The 20,591-nt window shown below is 34.1% G+C and overlaps 2 protein-coding genes across 5 annotated transcripts in view; one reads left to right on the top strand and one right to left on the bottom strand.

Moving 5' to 3' along the window:
- LOC123536233 (transcriptional activator protein Pur-beta-like) overlaps positions 1-4,143 on the bottom strand; it is a 32,706-nt gene extending 28,563 nt beyond the window's left edge. For 3 of the 4 annotated variants that reach the window (XM_053528870.1, XM_053528869.1, XM_053528871.1), the window contains exon 1: positions 3,639-3,776. In XM_053528870.1, coding sequence (XP_053384845.1) covers positions 3,639-3,678 — 40 coding nt within the window. In that variant the 5' untranslated portion in view covers positions 3,679-3,776. Of the gene's footprint in view, positions 1-3,638; positions 3,777-4,073 lie in introns of those variants that run through there. The other variant, XM_045319221.2, reaches the window with a different exon arrangement.
- The window catches only part of LOC123536232 (uncharacterized), a 48,053-nt gene continuing 31,444 nt past the window's right edge, over positions 3,983-20,591 (top strand). The window contains exons 1-2 of the mRNA XM_045319220.2: positions 3,983-4,026; positions 11,052-11,134. The gene's annotated coding sequence lies outside the window, so the exon portion shown is untranslated. The remainder of the gene's footprint in view (positions 4,027-11,051; positions 11,135-20,591) is intronic.

Below are 20,591 nucleotides of genomic sequence, written 5' to 3'. Positions count from 1 at the left end.
ATGGGGACAGAGGGTAAATCCCAAATAAAACCCAATGTGCAAAACTTCACATGCCCTTAGATCAATATTCAAGAAGTTTCATGACTTCATGTAACATTCTTTTGAAGATACACGTGAAAAACCTTTGGGCCTTTCATGCACATTTGTTACAAAGTCAATGGCCAAAACTCTAGCCTTGCAGTGTGAAATTCCAAACAAAACCAAAGGCACACAACTTCACATGCTGAATAATATTCCTATAATTATTGTTTCATGACTCTTTGTCAAAAACTCTTTTAGAAACATGCAACACAAACTTTTAGACACTTTATGCATATTTTCTGACTGTCAAGGGCCATAACTCTGGTCTTGCTGCATGAAATCCCAAACAGAAGCCCAGGTGCAAAACTACACATGAAGAATAATAGTTGCAAGAAGTGTCACAACTCTAAATCAAATACTTTTTGAGATACACACAACACGAATTCGGACAGACTAACAGCTGGACGGACACAATGTACTGTCAAGTGTAAATGTAAGTGCCCCATAAATCAACTAAGGTCCACTTAAATGATTCAAAGAGAAAATTCGTAAAATGTACGGCTATCTTTGCGCTGCTGGGCAAACATATTACACTAAAACTGAAGGAAGAAAAATTTAACGAAGCTTTTTGCATTGTGTGGGAAGGAGGTGGGAGGGGGGAGCTATGAGGGGTTTTGCAGATGTACATTATGTCATGTTCCGTCATTATCTCTTATGCAAATGTACAATAACTGAAACTACTTTGACGATATCAGTGCTGTGCCATTCACCGGCTCAACAGTGTTATTCAGGTGTTCTACATAACCCTTACCCTGCTGAATTTCTATAATGAACTGGTCCATCTTTCAATTTGGACAGTACCATTAGCTCAGACTTCAGGAAAGTTGGAAAAAATGGCTGGACATTTGGTCCAGCGATGCCTATAAATATGCCGGACTGAAAAAAAATATGCTGGACCAAAGAAATTGTAAGTGTACCGCATATGTTGCTTTTTTCCATCATATTCAAGCCAGGTGTGATTTTTAGTCCATTTCTCGTTAAATGTTCGGTCAACCCTCTTATTTTCATACATTTGTTTCCTTTCACTACGATTGTTGGGCGTTAATTTACGTTTCTTTCCCGGTTATGCCCCGGCATAATATGTAAGTGACGCCATTCTGATATGTTGTCCGAGATGTTGCAATTCTCGAAGTACGATAAATGCCGGTCAGTCGGACCGCATCCGGATTAAGAAACCGTGGACCGGATCAAATTTTCCAGTCATGTCCGTCAGACCGACGACTTTCCGGAAGTCTGTAGCTGTTAAAAGGGGTGATCACCAAACAGACAATGAATGAATGGCACACAGTGCAGATCATGATCAAACTGCATGGATGTGCAGACTGATCAGGAACTACACTGGTCGCAAAGGCAGAACCCATGGTGTCCAGCATGGTAAGGGTTAAGACAGCTACAGCTTTAGATTGCTCCCAAAGACCGCCACCAATGCAACTTTTCTTTTTGATGAAGGTTCATAGAGACCTTTCATCTTTGACGATTTTGTCCAAGAGTTACGATTTCCAAGGGCAATTACTCAGACGCTGTGCTTATCAACATTTGGAGGTTACAGTAGTAACATTTTTCACATCATGACCACAAATCATAGCATTCTTGATTACAGACAAACAGCAGTAGTAGCACTGTGGGCCGATACTTGCTTGGATAGTGTCAATGACGATGAAGTCATATATGAAAATGATCCTACGGCAGTGAAGTTGAAAACTAGTTTTCTTACACCTGGACCGACACCTAATACCCAATCCTGCGGTCCCATAAAACACATATTAAATGTTATGTAACTATGTCACAACACCCTGATGAAGTCAAGAGCAGTTTGCCTCTAGGTGGAAAGCTAAAATTGGCAACCAATTTGTTTTTATCAAATACTGGTACTGATGATAAACTTGGACAGAAAATGAGGTTTTTTACTTGTAACTTTTTTATTTCTATGGTTAGTATCAAAATAAAGCTTAACATCTGCTGAAAAATAGACATAATTTAATTTTATATTTAGTAAGCAAACTTGCACGAAGTGAGGCCCTGAAAGGGGTATGTAAAATGTGGACTGCTGAACGAACGTTGACTGATGATAAATTTGACCACTTTGTCATTTAACAAATTTTCTCCGTAGTATTATATTGAAACTTTCCCAAAAAATTGCAAAAATGCTGCTACAGTCATTCCGGATAAAGAAATGAAGTGATTAAAAGTGTCTAAAAGTTTGTGTTGCATGTTTCTAAAGAGTTTTTGACAAAGAGTCATGAAACAATGTCAGACCTTCATGTGTTGACAGTGAGCATGCATAAAAATCATCCTCTTCCCCAGTAATTTTGGATAATATTTTTTAAACAGATAAATGTAAGTAATTTATTTATACAAAATATTTACCAATTTTTGTTTTTGTTTACACCAGTTGGTGTTGTAAATGGTTGCTATTAGATACAAATAACCCATTGCAATCGAATAATTCGAAGGTGGTCGACTTTATCATCTGTCTGAGTTTATCATCAGTACCAGTATAGCAGAAAAAATATTGGTAGTATTTTATGTTAGTCTCTGTATGATCTAAATTGATATGATACCACTGTACTGTTTCAGAACTTATTACTCGTTTTGTAAACTTTTATTTGTATTCTCTGTTCTTTTTTTCTGGTGGTACAGTACTGTAGTTGTAAAGAAGGATTGGGTGTTTTTTTTTTCTAGAAAATGTGCTGTTTCTACATGCAGTTTCATGTGAAACAAGATGCATTAGCTCAAGTTTGTTTTAATTTGCATACATAACTGTGAAAAACTATAACACAGGCAAGTTAAATATTGCCAAAAACTACTATTTAAGATCACTCCAACGGCATATACAAATTAAGTTCCTGGTCTACAATTACAGAATTTTGTCCGTAAAGTTAAAAGTTAACACAAACCCTAACGCCTCACGTCTGTGAAAAATAGCTAACATAGAAAATGCCAGAGAGCAAATCAAGCTTTTTGATGGACTCAAAGGATCTCTTTACAGATTTAATTCACTATGCAATGGAAGGGAGACAATTCTTACATTACCAATTAAGACATTACTTCCGCAGAAAATGCATTTAATTCTATCATAATTTAACCAGGGGAATAATTTTGACAGCACAATGAAAGAAAAATGAATACTTTGATAATCTGTGTAAAATAAATCATTCTAACACTAGTAAACACAGCTTAAAATTGAGTAACAAATTAGGTTAATTGCCAATCTAGGTCAGCTGCCATGTTGGTTTTCTGATGCAGTTTGATCTCATGCCGCATGCGGAAAAAATGTCAAAATATACACACAGAATTCATCCCAACCACACATTTTTATATCAAAAACACTAAATGAAATACACACACATACAAATAAATAAATGACAATCGTTTATTCACTCAGGTCAGTTAGAGTTAGCAAACGAAATTGGGATTTTCAGCAAGGAAAAATTGACACGAGTGCGGGAAAATTGCAAAGTCAGCGAAAGAAAACATATTAAAAACACGGCACGCACACAACTACAACATGGGCAATTAGAACTAGTTTCGTAGAATGGTTCGAAGGTTATACTAACCCTGAGCTTGCTGCTCGTCGCCACTCTCTCTATCCGACATTTTCAACCCTACACAAACCGACACACTAAAGCCTCCTTCTAAATTCTATGAATTATTCATGAGGTCACTGAGGTGAAAAGTCACGTTGGATCGACAGTCTGCAAATAGATTAAATATAATAAGATAATGCAATATTCTACTATTGCCCTTGTATAAAATTTGCAGCCTTTTGAGGAGGGAAATAGGAACGGAAAGCAAACGTCACACCTGCACCTGAAATTTCGGCACACGGTCAAAGAAAATAAAGATGGTAGTTGATTGGTTCAGGGTAAATGACGTCATTCAGTGCGCGGTATATTTCAAAAACTTTGGCAGACATAATGATGGAAAAGGAAAATACATTAGAAGGTAAGAAAATATATTTATAACTTAGTATTTCAGGATAAATAACTTACAAATCCCAGACGACCGTAATAACCCCAGCAGTCTGGAGAGATAATTCCTGGAAATGGTGGTTTGATAGCAGTTATATTACGTCATCAACAGAGATTCGTCACCAAATTAATTCGATCCGGAAATTATGTTCAGTATCAGTAATTTTAAAAGATAATAGATATGATCGAGTGGATATTAATCAACAGCAGTAGGTAAGTGTTGAAGAAGTATACAAGTCTGAGTCACTTGCCCATTAATCTCTACAGTAACACATAACATACTTACGACGGTAACTACGTTGTAACTTGTCTTGTATAGCAACCTTGATCGAATGTCATGACTCACTGGCACAATATATTAGACTGGCAGAGCCCGCAGCATAGTCCGCGTCATATAAATGTTTCCTGATATTTTGTTTATTTTAATATATACTACAAACTTAACGAAAATGTCAAGGATGAAAATCCAGCCGGAAAAGAGCCACATGTAATGATGTATAAAAATGTTTAAATGACGTCACTCTTGCATTGCGTAATCATCAGTCAAAAGTTAGTTTTGTGCACTGGTGTTTTAAATACCCGCCGTGAATTGATGGCGCCGTGAATCGATGGATCTTTTTCCTGTTTTAATTGTGAGTCTGAGACCAAATAACCCTGTCCCATATCTTCCGATTTAAGGATGTACGAGCGTTTTTTTTCAGGATATCCGCCATTTTGAAAAATGTTTCTTTAAATATTGCCTTCCAACAAAAGTTTTGCCGAAAATTAATGCTAAATCATTAAAATATGGCTAATAAAGTACCATTTAAGCAAATAGATTCTGCTTTTTGCGAAAAAAAAATTTTCACCCTTATTTTTGGCTGGCATTTGTCTAAAATTGACGTAAGTTTTACAACGGGGTAGGGGTAGGTAATTCTAAATATCTATGAAAGTAGATCAGGTTTCGTTTTGATATTTTCCTGACTGATACATATAATTATAAGCTATAAATGAAATAAAAAAAAATCAAGATATCTCTTTATTTTATCTGGAAAATATTAATTAAATAAAAAAGAACACAAAATATCAAAATTCACCAGTTTTTGACCGTTTTTTTCTTAACAAATCTCTTATAGATGCACGGTGGCCCCTACTTTTTTTCTTTCCATTTTAAAGCATTTTTGTGCGTCATTAAAGCTGCAAAATATTTTTAAAATCTTACCGTCAGAAATTTTTTTGTAGATCTAGAGCGGGTGTGGGTAATCCCGAACAGGGGGGTAATTCCGAACACATTTTTCCAATGACATTTTCATATTCTTGAAAGGCACCAATCTAATCCACAGCGTCACATACATGATAACAACGAATTCCATATCATATTGCAATGAATGCAAAGTTTTGTCGCGCACCTTTTCAAAATAACAGACTAGAATTTATACGACAGCTTGCATGCATGTCGTTCTTACCTGTTTTCGTATTTTGATGTAAGTAGTATGTAAGGATCTAAAAGTATTGGTTTTTACCGCTGACAATGTTTTGATGGAATTCTTACATCACAAGTGTCCCGTGGGAAGGGAGTTAACTGCATTTCTCATTATGGAAAATGTTGAAAGATCAAAGAAGCCGTTCGGAATTAGACACACTTTTTAATTAATGTAAGGCTAATTCCAAACAATCAATGTATGAGGAACAGTTTATCCAAAATAAGTATATATAAAGACTTATACTATATTTGAAGCAAATAACTAGAGCTAGATTATAAATAAATAAATAAGTTGATAAATAAATATATATATAAAAAAAGATACAGTAACAAATAAATAAATCTACTACTTTGTAAACTTAGTTCAACTTCCTTTCATTCATATTGGCTTGTTTTAAACATGTGCAATATGATCCGACTCTGGTAGAGGAGGCGGCAACTCATTTAGCAATAGCATGAGCTTGTCAAGTGATGCAAGCAAATTTTGGGTGCCAAGACAACCCTGCACGACAAGGTCCACGTTACTGCTATGCATGTGAAAAAACCCTACATGCACCAATTGTGGATGCAGATTTCACCCTAAATGTGTGGCAGATGAATTATTGGGCTATACAGACGAACTTCCGTTTGAATGCAAATACTGTTAATTTAAACACAGATTCTAAGACATTTTTAACACTGCACACTCCATCATGTATAAGGGTGTTAATACCGTATTAAATGTTTCGGACATTAATCATGTAGAAAGTTGTCGCAGATGTTGTGCTGTGCTTCTGCAAATTTAGGTTTAGATACAGATGCTCTGTAAATTCCAGTTATATGTTTTGTTTTATAAAGTTTCTTTGTTAAAAATGCAAGTAATACCGTAAAGAATGTCTTTGTTTATCATTGTAAACAAACAAACATTCTGTTTTTAAGAAGTTGGAACTGTTCGGAATTAGCCCCCCTGTTGTTCGGAATTACCCCCTCTGTTCGGAAATACACGTCCAATAGGTAATATCTTCAATACACTATACTGACAATATCTGTATACTTATATAGTTCGGAATTATACACGCTAAATCAGCTGGAATCACTCTATTAGACTTACAAAGTCTGTTGAGATCAAGTTATCTGTAATAAAGTTTATTCTTTCTTCATACTGACACTAATATTTTCCAAGAAAAACATTTTCTCTCTAGGCTCATCTCAACAGACTTATAAAATGCGATTCTGGGGTTATATAATGTCATGAAGAGGGATTAGTTCCACCTGCCAATAGCCACCCTAAACTGACCGGCAACAAGATTAATTGAACTATTTCAAATCACCTGTACCAGATGTTTGATTTTTCTCTAGAAATGAAAGAAAGCAAAGTCTTTACCATGTTGTAAATTCCCTGCAGAAGTATGCTCAAGCATTTATAGTTGCTGAATGCTAAATGTTAAATATTTTTAACATTTACACCCTTCAAAATATTTTTTATTACTTTCATTGTTATGGACAATATGACAGGAGTTTATGTTTTTATCATAATATCATAAGAACTGTTTTTGAAAACGTTAGATAGACTTCTGTGGTCAATTAGTATAGATATATTTAGTAATATGAATTTTTAGCTCCACTATTCGGAGAATAGGGGGGCTATTCAACTCGCCTCGGCGTCGGCGCTGGCGTGACCTTTCTTGGTTAAAGTTTTTCAGCAACCTTTGTTTTTCTGTCATATCTTTGTTACCATTGCTTATATCTTACTGTAACTTCACATAAACATTGTCCAGCATTCAAGCAAATTATGTGCAGGGGCTGGGCCCATTATACTAAGGTCAAGGTCACCAAGGTGGTATACTTAGGTTATTTTTAAGGTTAAAGCTTTTCGGCAACCTTTGTTTTTTTCTGTCATATGTTTGTTACTATTGCTTATATCTTACTGTAAGTTCACATAAACATTGTCCAGCATAAAAACAAAGTACGTGCAGGAGCTGGGCCCATTATACCAAAGGTCAAGGTCACCAAGGTGTTGTACTTAGGTTATTTTTAAGGTTAAAGTTTTTTGGCAACCTTTTTTTCTGACATATCTTTGTTACTATTGCTAATATCTTACTGTAAGTTCACAAAAACATTGTCCAGCATACAAAGTATGTGCAGGACCTGGGCTCATTATACCCAAGGTCAAGGTCATAAAGTTGTTATACTTGGAATTATTTTCATGTTAAATTTTATTGAAACTTTCGTTTATAGACATATCTTTGGTAACTTGAAATTAAAAATATTTCTTTATAATTATCATCTGCATGTGTGGTTACATTCCCTGTAACTCTAATTGTATTTTTGACAGAATTATGCCCCTTTCATACTTTAATCTTTTGACAAACTTGGTTTCTTCACATAACTTTGGTACTCTATAAGATAATGACTTGAAACTCAAAATATATCTTTACCATCATCATCTGCATGTGTGGTAACAATCCGACTAACTCTAATTTGTGTTCTTGACAGAATTATGCCTATTTGGTGTATCTTCCTCTTAAAATAGAGGTCTCTTATAGAGACATACATTCATTTTACTGTCAAATCGCCGAATAGTGGAGCGTGCTGTCTTACAGACAGCTCTTGTTTACAGAACCAATAATAGATAGTACATATATAATTTCATAAAGAATTCTTGATTATCTAATAGATTATATATTTCAATAATTATATTTCAAAATAATTATTTAAACATCTCCCTTCTTTCAATGTCTCGCACAAACTTCCTAAGTATAAATTAAAGACACATTTGACCAAGTTCTGAATTCGACAGATGAAGTAGGCAATAATTCAGTATTGTTTTATTAGATATTTTTGAACTTTGTTTTATTAGATATTTTTGAACTTTTTATTTTTTGTTTTTGGTATTTTTTGGGGTATGTAGTTGGGGTATAGTCACACTGTCACAGTTTGATCATGCGATGGCATTTAATAGCAGAGGAAGAAACCCAAGGGGCATCTCCAGGCATTGTTACAGGCATGGGCAGACATCAGATTTAAATCGCCGACCTTCCATGTATAAGCCACCCAGACAGTTTATGCGCATGAAGAATTGAAACATCTCATGTGAAGTCTGGAACCTTTACCATTCGGCTATGGAGGCCTCTCTTGAAATTATGTGAACAGTGCAAAAGTATAATTAAAGTATATCATGAAAGTTACTAAATATTATGACTGCCAGTTATTGTTTCGACCGATTGTGTGATTTGATTAATAAACTTTCTCTCATCTAAGGCACTGACCTACAAATTTTGGCTACAAATGATTTTTCTTTTAAATTGAAGTTCGGTCATATTATGAACATTAAAATACGAGTTTTTGTTTCTAAACTATCTTTAATTTGCTCAATCAAGAAAAACAAGATGCCAGAGTCGGGAATTGAACCCGGGCAGCTACGGCAATGAAAATTTTCCTGCTGCTAAGGACCTGAATATGTATACAACAATATTTATAATTAGGCAGTTTACCTCGAGTAAAATGCTATAAACGCTTTTGAATTTCCAGTGTAAAAATTAGTAAAAACAACCAATTCTCATGTGTTTCAATAACATATAGTCTGTCAGTAATTAATCCAAAGCTTTCTTAAGATTTATAGCATTAATTTCTTGTTACCTAAAATGTTCTCTTTTTTCTGTTGTCCTATGATCTCGAGGACAGGGCTTTGATAATCAATATCTGTTTGGTGTTATAATCATATTTTTCTACATACAGTTCAAGTATTAACTAGTAACAGGAAATTACTGTATCTGCATCTAAAGCATGATTTAACATGACAATAAACTATTGATACTCTTTTTTTGTGACTAAACACTCATTTCTACTTAATTTGCAATTTAAAGATGATACATTTATGAAAGTATAAAGTTAATTAACACCTAAAATAAAACGTTGGCAAGCACTTTTATACAGACTGTGAAGGTCATTAAGGAGAACTATGATCCAGGGCACTGGAGTCATTCAAGGGTTATGTTACTTCATGAACACATTTGCAATGATCTCTAATGAGATGGTGATTATTATAGCTGGGATGAAAAGTGCCCAGCTCAGATCGCATTTGTCCAGTCGTTAGAGTCAGAGGTTAGAGATATTGTAAATTTTTTTAGAAAGTGCTATCAAAGAGGATTGATTTTATGGCCAAGTGCTTTACATTTAATGACTCTAACGACTGATGCCAGTCTATCACTCTATAAACAAGTTGTTTTTAAATGGCAATATAAGTGGGTATTTTCGAACATTCAACATTATTGCTTAACTGTTCGGAAATACCCACACCCGCTCTAAATATATTTTTTCCATTGAAAATAAAGTGGGTGGGGTAATTATGTCAACATGTAAAAATGAAAGAGATTTGTTTGTGACATTTATGCTTATATAATACTGACATCACCTTGTATTCATATTAACCTGTAAGACATGAAATCCCTATGACATTAAATGGGATATTATATGTTTTATAAAGTACAACCATTTTTTCAATTTTACAAAATTTCAGAAATTCTTAAACAGTGGGAGTAGAAGTCTAGTAAATGCCCTATAAAATTAAAACGAGTTCGGTGACCTATGTTTTTTCTTCTCTTGTTTGTCTTGAAAACTAATGTTCTTCAAGCTCACAGAGTATGAAAAAATTCTTAACGTTAGAAAAAATTCGATCGTACATCCTTAATTGCTTCTTTATAATATTCAAAATAGGCCTAACAATTTACCTAAAAAAAATATAGACACGTTTTTGAATATTAAATTGAAAGTTGTGGGGTGCAAACTCACGGCGGGTTGTCAATACGGTAGCTATCTGTCCAGCCGCAGATTACTCTGTCCAGCCGCAGATAATACCGGCTGTGGTTTGGTGCAACTAATGCATTGTAAACACTCAGTAATGAGCTAGAACTCAAGCGATAGTGAAAGCTATTTTTAAACGTTTTGAGCAGTTTCAATGAATTCACCGCCATTTTAGATTCTTATAACTTCTACATTTTAATTAAATCAGATAATTTTAAGCATTTTTATTTTTACTTTACCGGAGCAGGTGAAGCTTTTAGTATCGTCTAGATAGTCTGTGTTCCGTCGTCCGCCAACATTTAGCTTACCGATAGCATGTTTATTTTTATTCGATTAAAAATCAAGGATGAATATAAAACAGGGAAGACCACGTTCCAAAAACACAGCCTCCCCAAAACGAAACTCACAGCACGCAGAATTGCACACTGCCAACACACACACACACTCACATACAAAGCAAACACACGAGGACAAACAAACGAATAGAATCTAAACGAACACAGTTTGGAACCGCCTTGGAACGGTCAGTTGCAAAAACAGCACTGGGGAGTTTAAACTGGTTTATGGTGCGGACCCAACCTCACTCTTACCCACCATGTTTCCAAGTCACAAGACAATGTAAGTAAAAGTAAATCTCTAACACACGCAATAGAACAAAAGTTATGGCATGTAAAGTACAAAAAAAAAGTTCCTCTATAATTATATTAAAAGCAAACCTTAAGAACCAAAAACGTATGTACTCGTTGTCTTTGCAGAAGACTGAGCATCAAGAGAAACGCCCAAACGGCCCGACGAAAGAGGCCAGAAGACAGTTCTAAATCAAAACAGTTCAGTCCAGGTGGGATTTAAAAACTGCTTATCACAGATTATCATATTATTTCCCCTCTTCCGTAAGACAAATCAAAGAGGGAAACGTTGTGTCCAACTGAAAAACAGTTCAACACTAAACATTCGGTGTGTCTTAAACAGTTGGGTGTAACCTCTTTTAATAAAACGTTTTATAATTTTACCAAATCCTGTTGAAAAAATACCATGACCTAAAATGTTACGAAGTTTGTAAACCACATCCCGATAAAGATCGGGTTTTGAAATACCTTCTCGCAGAAGTGTCTTTAAATTACTACTGAATTTTAAAACCAAATTAGAATTACGAAATATTTACCCAATTTGCAGTAACGGTAGCCCTGTTGAAGAAGTTTATTTGTAATATATTGATTACGTTCATTGAAATCCTCAACATGACTACACGCTCTGGCTAATCGAATTAACTGAGAAATATATACCCCATAGGATATAGCCTGAGGTACATTCCCATCAAAATGGGAAAACTTACAATACTAAAATTGAAATCATCTTTCCGCATTGTTAGTTTTATTTAACCGGAACTCCCGGGGATAAATAGTATCTACCAAGTGACAAAGAATATCATCCAGATAGCGTGATGTGTTATTAAATGCACTAATAATGTCTGCCTGCGTATCTGGAGAAAGGCTCAAGGTATGATGGTATTAAATGCCTCCACTACTATTTTCAATATAAAATTAACAATTAATAACATATTTTTATCAAGATTTCTAGCCTTTCACTTCCTGCGAGACTACCCTTGTCTTGAAGGTCTGTCTTTAGGCAATCAAATATACCTAAAAAATATGGGGTTTGACCAAAATGCAGTGAAACCATGGTCACGTGACTGAGACACGTGATGAAAACGCTAAATATTGCGTAGATAGACATCAGGAAATACCACTTTCATTTTCATTTTACAAAGGCAGCTTCAATAAACTTTTTGAAGCATATAACGTAGCTTAAAATCATCTGCGGACATTCCTTTTTACAATCAAGCATCAAATAAAGCTTATATCGGCACGAAAATGGCCTTTACTAAGGGGGGAAAATTGCACTATATATTGATATGGACTACATTCGAGCGGACCACGGAGGCATATCCGGCTAATTGCCCCCTTCATGCCTCAACAGTAGTATATAACGAGGCGTTTCGGAGAGTTGGGGCAATGGGGCAATGGTGCATTGGGGCAGCAACTAATCCGACTTAATCCTTAAGCCGACATAATCCCTAATCCGGTTAATTTCCCCTCGTAATTGAGGCAGCGGGGCAGCAATTAATCCGGTTAATCCCCTTCAATGAGTAAACGGGGGAGTGTGCTCCGAAATTTCAAGATCTTTATAGCAATAATTAGAATATGTTTTAATTCAGGCAAAATTGTCTAAACTACAACCTAAGGTGCTGCGGCCCTTTTTCATTATAATAAACTGATACGTCACCTTAATGCAATAAATGACTAAAAAGAACTTACCTCCGCCCAGCCGCTGCGATTTCTTTTTGGTTTTTCCTGTCTAAAGAATTTATAAAATTAACACAAAGTTACAAAGTCATTTACTGCATAATACAGTACAAACAAAAGCAGTCAAAATGAAAATAATAAACCACAATGTGTAACCTTAGAAGACGAAAACATTTAGTTATAGCGATAAAGGGGGGTAATCACAAACAATAAATTTACTAATATTTTCCACTATGTAAACAGAAATTCAAATCTTTGGCGGGCTTCATCAGAAAAGTAAACGTTTGGACTTTCCATGTACATATTTTTCATTTCTCTTCCAATACTAATAATGAATTAAGACCCTCGACCAAAATTCATCTCCGGAAAACAAAGGGATAACACCGAAGTTAGGCCGAAAATTATAATATCGAACGCACAGAACGTATAATTATATGCACATTTAAACAGGTTAATAAAATATCACATTTTTAATATTTTAAAATTTCATTTAAAACAGAAATAGCTTGTTGCTAAATTTGGGTGTTGATTAATTTACAGAATCTTTATGACTATGGATACCCAATATCTCAGATCCCGTAAAATAATAAGGAAACATCCAATAGAAAAAACGATAAAAGTTTTGTTTTCATATTCAGTTTTATAAATACAAGGTTTTTGTTTTTATTTGCATTCATTTCAAGAAAATTTAAATCCCCTTCAATGCGCAATCGTTGACAATCGGGATTAAAGAAAAAAACGCCACCGAATTAGTCCCGAAAACTAATCTTAAAATTTGTAGAAAAAACAAAAAGTGGCATTCTATTATAGGATGATACACTAACCTCTGTTGTAACGTTAGTCGAAAGAATAACACCGATATATATAGAGAGAAAAGTGTAAAAGATAAGTAAAAAACATTACAAAGTTGTTACTGTAGAACGAAATTATGTATTAGTATTATAAAAACAAAACGAAAATTTTTAATAATAAAAGCGTTGAAGGGTACTAAATTAACTGAAAATGTTATACCAAAAAAAACTAAAGCGCTAACGTAACTGAAGAAATTTTAAAGGTACTTAATATTTTTGTTCTTAAAATTGTAAAAACTAAAACGTGGCTTGTTTAATCAAAGCATTGAAAGCAACTAGTTTTTCTTCAAACTGCATAGCTTGAAAACCTGGGACTACTTCATTTGCTTTTTCAAACATAATCAATCTTAAGTCTTCATATAGTGAACATTCTAAAATTTAACATGTCTTTCATCATCTAAAATCTGACAAAATGGACACAAGCGGGGATCTACAGGTAGATCTTCATATCTTCCCCGGTCTCAAGTCTGATTGGTGCCACACCACATCTAAATTTACAAAAGTTTGAACGATGTTTTAATGGCAAAAGCATAGTACAAATTTCTCTACACCATACTCTTCTTTAAAGGTACAATATGTATCTAAGTTTATTACCTCCCCTACGCGAGTGACTAGTAACAGAAATGATTTTCAACAACCATTCAATTTTAAATTGGTCTAAAAAAACACTGTTCAACTGACTTAACAAGTAACACTTTAGACATAGGCCTGTCAATATAAGAATACATATCGAGGCCAATATCTTTCAATTGTTTTCTATCACTAAAGTACCAATTTTTAATAGTGTTAATCCGGTATTTTTGGGTGAGTCACGGGAGTAGTTATTTTTCCGATTAGTTAATATACATCACAAGTAATTACAACGATATTGAAAATATTTACATATAATGTACGTATTTCAATTATTTTCTAACATTTTTATTATGTTTTGAAAAGGGTCATAAATCTCTACAATACATGAATTAATGAAAGTTAATCGATTTAATTGCTTACTGCCGATCAGGTTATAGACACTTGTAAATTAATGTTGGGGTCTCAAATTCTGCCGACAAAGGAAGTATCTTGAGTAAATTACAAACGCAAATGGGATCTTAGATGACTTTTCATAAAATATATTAAATAAAATATTTTGACACTTAAACACCATTGTTCGAAATATCGAAGAAACCAATCTTAATGGTTTAATTCAACGCATCAAATGTAGAAAATCCCTCATAGATTTTGCAGATCTAGTTAAATTAACAAGTATTACAGCTTCTACATAAAAATATAAAAGGCTATTACTCACCCTCGCAATTTTTGCATTCCAAATCGATCATTTGGTAAAAAGAACCCTGAAGTCCGTTCTTTCAACCCTAAATGGTTTGTTTTTTAAACCTTAAAATGCCTTTTAAAATGACTAAAATGCTAAAAAGTTTAAGATTACCCCTTTAAGTCAGGTTCTTGTGCTCGGTCCCCTACTTAGACATTACTGGTTTTACCCTGGCAAGACATTTCTGTATCTAACATCGTACCGCCATCACAGTGTTTAAACATAGTAAACTGTAATTAGGGGTGAAAACTCGAAAAAAGAACCAGATATGTTCAAAAAGGTACTGAACAGCCAAGAGTCGCCAGATTGCACTATTTACTGTAGCTATATGCAAAATTTTCCGGGCCGGATCATAGGAGGGGTCCTTCACTCCTTCCCAAACCCGCCCCCTCTGCGCCCCAATGTTCAAATCGTTCCTACGCCCCTGAAATTGAGTCTAAAAAGACTTGTCAAATATAGGCTGTAAAAAGGATATGTAAAATACTCCCGCTGTCTATCCATTCAAATTTATAATTAGGAAAAGAATACGGTAAAAGCATGGTTTGCAATAGTCACTAAAGACTGAAATGTTATACTTAAAAAAATCAAAGCGCTAAACGTACTGAAGAAATTTTAAAAGGGTGAAACGGTTAAATTTAATTAGTCATTTATAAAGTGGAAAGTTTAGTATAAAAGCGTTGAAAGTACTTTATTATTTCAGTCGGAGAACACATCCTCGTTATTTAAGGGAAGATCATTATTAGCAACTCGGTGCCCTTCTAACGCGTAAAAAAACGGGTAATGAAAATAGTCAAAATAAAGTCGAAAAGAGATGGAAATTATTCACTAAGGGAAGAAACCTTGATGAAAAGTCAATTTGTTAGTCGTTTTTTTTTAAAAAATATTTTTCCAAAATTATTCTAACCACATCCGTCTTTGGTTTTATTATGTTTTGAGAAGGGTCATAAGAATACAAAAAATAAATTGCCTCAGAAGTGATCCCCTATAAAAAAATAAAGCAACAACAAACAAAAAACATTGGGTCGAAGAAAGACTAGTCAAATATAGGCTCTAAAAAGATATGTAAAATACTCCGCTGTCTGTCTATTCAAATTCAATATTTTAGGTAAAAAAATACGGTGAAAGCTTTGTTTGCGATATCACACTAAAGGCTAAAAATGTTATGCGTTAAAAAATCAAAGCGCTAAAACGTACTAAACCCATTCAAAGGTGAATACGTATGAGTGTACCAATCAATAAATGCGTAAACGTACTGTATCAATTGTAGTATATAAATAATATTTATCTCTTAATTAAAATACGAACGTAAAATTATAATGGACGAAAAAATGTTTTGTCTCGACCCCACCAAAGTGTGTGTATCCCTCGAGTTCCTTTACAATAAAGTATGCTAGGTACGTCGTAGATATGCTAGAATCTTCGCATTTCATCACACTTGTCTGGGGTTTGTAGCAAAAGTTGGCTGTCACAAAGGGATCAACTTGTTTGAATAATAAACCGAGCGTGCAAGCCAAAGACGCTTATATCGAAACAAAATTTGTACTCAGAAGAGAGTAAGTAAGCTGTTTACTTATCATGGCGATACATAGACGGATAGACGCCGAAAAGCTGTTTGTTTGACTGGGGGACGGAAATGAAAGGTTTGGACATGTATGCACGAGCATTATAGACATGTTCATGTTACAAGTGAAATGTAAAGACTATCGAAAAATCTCGCATGAAAAACAATCAATCCCCCCTGGAGAGAAACGTTTGAGGGCAGCCAGAAGCCTTCTAACGCAGCACACATGCTAAAAATAAACGAACACGTAAATTAACTAACATGTTGACAATTTTCTTCCTCACTGGCGAAAATGACGGAGGAAACTTCAGTTTAAAAGTAGAAAAATTGATCAACCCATCTACGAAGTTTTAAAACGAAGTTTGGGTCATTTATAGAACCATGTAACTGTACTTACTTATTATGCGATATCATAGACGGTATGACTACGAAAAGCTTTGTTTGATTGGGGGACGGAAATGAAAGGGTTTTGGACCATGTATGCACGAGCATTATAGACATGTTCATGTTACAAGTGAAATGTAAAGACTATCGAGAACCCTCGCATGAAAAACAATCCCGCCTGTAGGAGAAACGTTTGAGGGCAGCCAGAAGCAATTCTAACGCAGCACGCATGCTAAAAATAAACGAACCGAAAATTAACTAACATGTTGACAATTTTTTTTCCCTCACTGGCGAAAATGACGGAGGAACTTCAGTTTAAAAGTAGAAAAATTGATCAACCCATCTACGAAGTTTAAAACGAAGATTGTCATTTATAAAACCCAATGTAATTGTACTTGGAAATGAAAAGCTGTTGTTTACCTGGGAGACGGAAATAAAAGGGGTTTGGACATGTATGCACGAGCAATATAGACATGTTCATGTTACAAGTGAAATGTAAAGACTATCGAGAATCTCGCATGAAAAACAATCAATCCCGCCTGGAGGAGAAGAGGTACCCAGAAGCGTTCTAACGCAGCAGCATGTTTAAAAAATAGACGAATACGTAAATAAACTAACACGTAGACATTTTTTTTTTCCACTGGCAAAAAATGACGGAAAAACTTCATTTAAAAGTAAAAGAGTGATCACCACACGGAGGAAGAAGAGATCTATCGAGGAGAACCCTTTACCTAACAATCAGGGCAGACCCCTTTCCAACAAGGAACTTTTTATCCAATAAGGTCTTTTACCTTCATTCATATACACATTTACAGTTTCCATATAAACGAAATTTACTTGAACATGAAAAATACAACTGGGTCTTCTATCAATATCTGTAACGAAATTTGAATTATAGACCAGATTTTTATAGAGTTACATATCATGTGTAGTTAAATGATACTGAAAAAAAATATAAAAAATAGTGTCGGTCCTAAATATCAGATAGATCTAATATAGAACCTGTTCGTTCTAAAGTAAGCGATATATTTTGGGTTCGTTAAGTTAAAAGATTTTCACTTATTTTCTTTTCATGCAAAATTTTATATAAGAAAAAAGAAAAATAGTTTTGAATTTGGGATCGCTAAAACAGCTTTCTGTAATATTTTAATGAACCGTATTTCTTTAACTGGACATTCAGGGTTGACAAAATGCGCAAGCAAATTTCTATACTGATACATATCTGTAAAGTTGAATGGTTTTAATCAAAAGCGTTGAAATTACTTTGTTTTTTTATTTATTCAGTCGTAAAGATCTTTCTTGTTATTTGAAGAACATTAAAATATACCTTGTTTTTATAAAACCCATAAATTTGAATTTTGTTTTGACAGAAACGATTAATCTTTGGTTGACGTAATGGTGTACACAAATAAAATAATCGTATTCCTATATCGTATTTTATTTCTTCAACATCGTTTTACAAATTGATATCATGCTTTTCAATAAGCGTCTCTAACAGTTCTAAATGAAGAATTGCATCAAACGATATCTACAGTTTTCGTAAGCAGAATAAGATTCTTTTTAATTATCCTTCTCTAAGACTGGAAACCAATTTATTGAAGTTCTTGGCCACCACCTGTATCACATCTTTGACATAAAGCGCTTTTTCCCATCCTCAGGAATAAAAGTCACCCAGTCACTTTCACTGATTGCCTCAATATTCAAATTCATCTTATAAAAACGAATCATAATCGATCAAAGTGTCTTTAAAAATAAAAAAAAGTGCTCTTTTCTTAAGCCACTGTTTTATGCTTCCGTGGGAAAATGTTTGTGGCGTTATTTTGCCAAGAGCCAGTTTATACGGCTCGTAGTCCAACACGTAATATAACGGTATGTATGGTCTTTCAACACAGTCAGAAAAATATTTTTCCACATAGACCCAATGCTAACACATCCATCATTTATAAAACTGCCTCTTCGGCTGTTTTCATAAAAATTGCGTGTAATTGATGAACCCCAAATCAGCAAAAAGCTATTTCTGTTTAAATGAAATTAAGATACTTCCTTTAAACGAAACCTAGAATAACACGATAGTAGGTAGTGAGTGACTCAATGCATTTACATTACACAGTGCGCTTCAAATAATCAGTTTAATAAATCCCATTAATAAAATCTTAGATAGCATGGGAAGGACTGTATTGTTAGCTTAACGGGCTAACGTGGACATGTTTTCCAATATTTCTAAGAAGTAAGTTAAGTACAAAATTCAAATTTTATAACTTTAATAAGTAATATCTTATTGTAGCTTATTTCTATTATCAAAACGCGGTTAATCTGGTCCTTCCAGTCTGAGGATTGCTGTGCAATGACTGTGTGGTCACTTGAAACACGAACCCAGATGAGCGTAATCATCTTTATAAAATACATGAATATTTGAATATATCATGGTTTCATAGTTACATTTAACATGTCAAGAAAAATAGTTCTTTACAATTTCCGATTTCCGCGAATTAAACAAACGGGTGATCACGTATGGCATAGCATTACCGCATACGAGATAGAAAAAATAAGTAGAAAGACAAACAATAAAACATTCACTGGTGATCCCTAGTTTTTTCGTGCGTATTTTCATGAGAATCCGTACTTGCAAGTCTGGTACCCCCGAATTCTATGACAAGTTGTACGATGTTTGATTTAAGTTGTCTCGTCTTTCATGAAACAAAAAAAGAGTGTATAAAAATGACTGTTGAGAACATTCGACGCTAAAAGAAATATTTAAATGCCTTAAATAACCAACACTTCATTTCTATCCCCATGTCTTTATAAAATTTTTATTTGGATATTAGTATTGCTAGCTGAAACCCTCAAACCCCTTTCGTTTTCGCTTGAATAGATTATTTTTTGGCGCCGTGCTATCTTTCAAAATCTGGAAGGCGTTTAGCAAAAAAGAAAAAAAAACTTAGCTGAGTGCAACAAAAATGCCATTACCTTTTAAAAAAAAAACTTGTTTTTTTTGGCTACATCATTAGTATCCTTAATATCATTAGTCTTTACAAAAACTTACTTAGGGTTTTACAAAAGTTGACTAGCGTTACAAAAAACTTACCCGGATGCATCAAAAAATGCCATTACCTTTAACAAAAAATTTTCCCGAGAGTTTTTAAAAACTGACTCGATTAATACAAAATATCGATCGACATTGACAAAAACTTACCAGAATGCAACAAAAACTCGATTTTTTACACTATATAATTTAACGGGATTTAACATTTTTGTGACTATTCGCGCAAAAACATCATTAGTCTTTACAAAAACTTACTAACTCTATACAAAAAGTTGATTCGCGTTTACAAAAACTTACCCGGATGCATCAAAATATACCATTACCTTAAACAAAAACTTCCTGAGAGTTTACAAAAACTGACTCGATTAATACAAGAAATCGATTGACAATGACAAAAACTTGCCCGAATGCAACAAAAACTCGTTTTTTTACACTATATAGTTTAACGGGATTTAACATTTTTTGTGACTATTCGAGCAAAAACATCATTAGTCTTTACAAAAACTTACTTAGGTTATATAAAAAGTTGATTAGCGTTTACAAAAACTTACCCGAATGCAACAAAATATGCCATTACCTTTAACAAAAATTTCCTGAGAGTTTACAAAAACTGACTCGATTAATACAAAAAATCGATCGACATTGACAAAAACTTACCCGAATGCAACAAAAACTCGATTTTTTACAACTATATAATTTAACGGGATTTTTAAAATTTTTTTTAGGCTGTTCGCGCAAAAAAAAGCATTAGTCGTTACAAAAAACTTACTAACTCTATACAAAAAGTTGATTAGCGTTTACAAAAACTTACCCGAATGCAACAAAATATGCCATTACCTTT

The sequence above is a fragment of the Mercenaria mercenaria genome, chromosome 17 (assembly GCF_021730395.1).
Source record: "Mercenaria mercenaria strain notata chromosome 17, MADL_Memer_1, whole genome shotgun sequence".
Classification (NCBI taxonomy): domain Eukaryota; kingdom Metazoa; phylum Mollusca; class Bivalvia; order Venerida; family Veneridae; genus Mercenaria; species Mercenaria mercenaria.
Note: the sequence above shows the minus strand (reverse complement) of the source record. Positions and strands in the feature narration are given on the sequence as shown.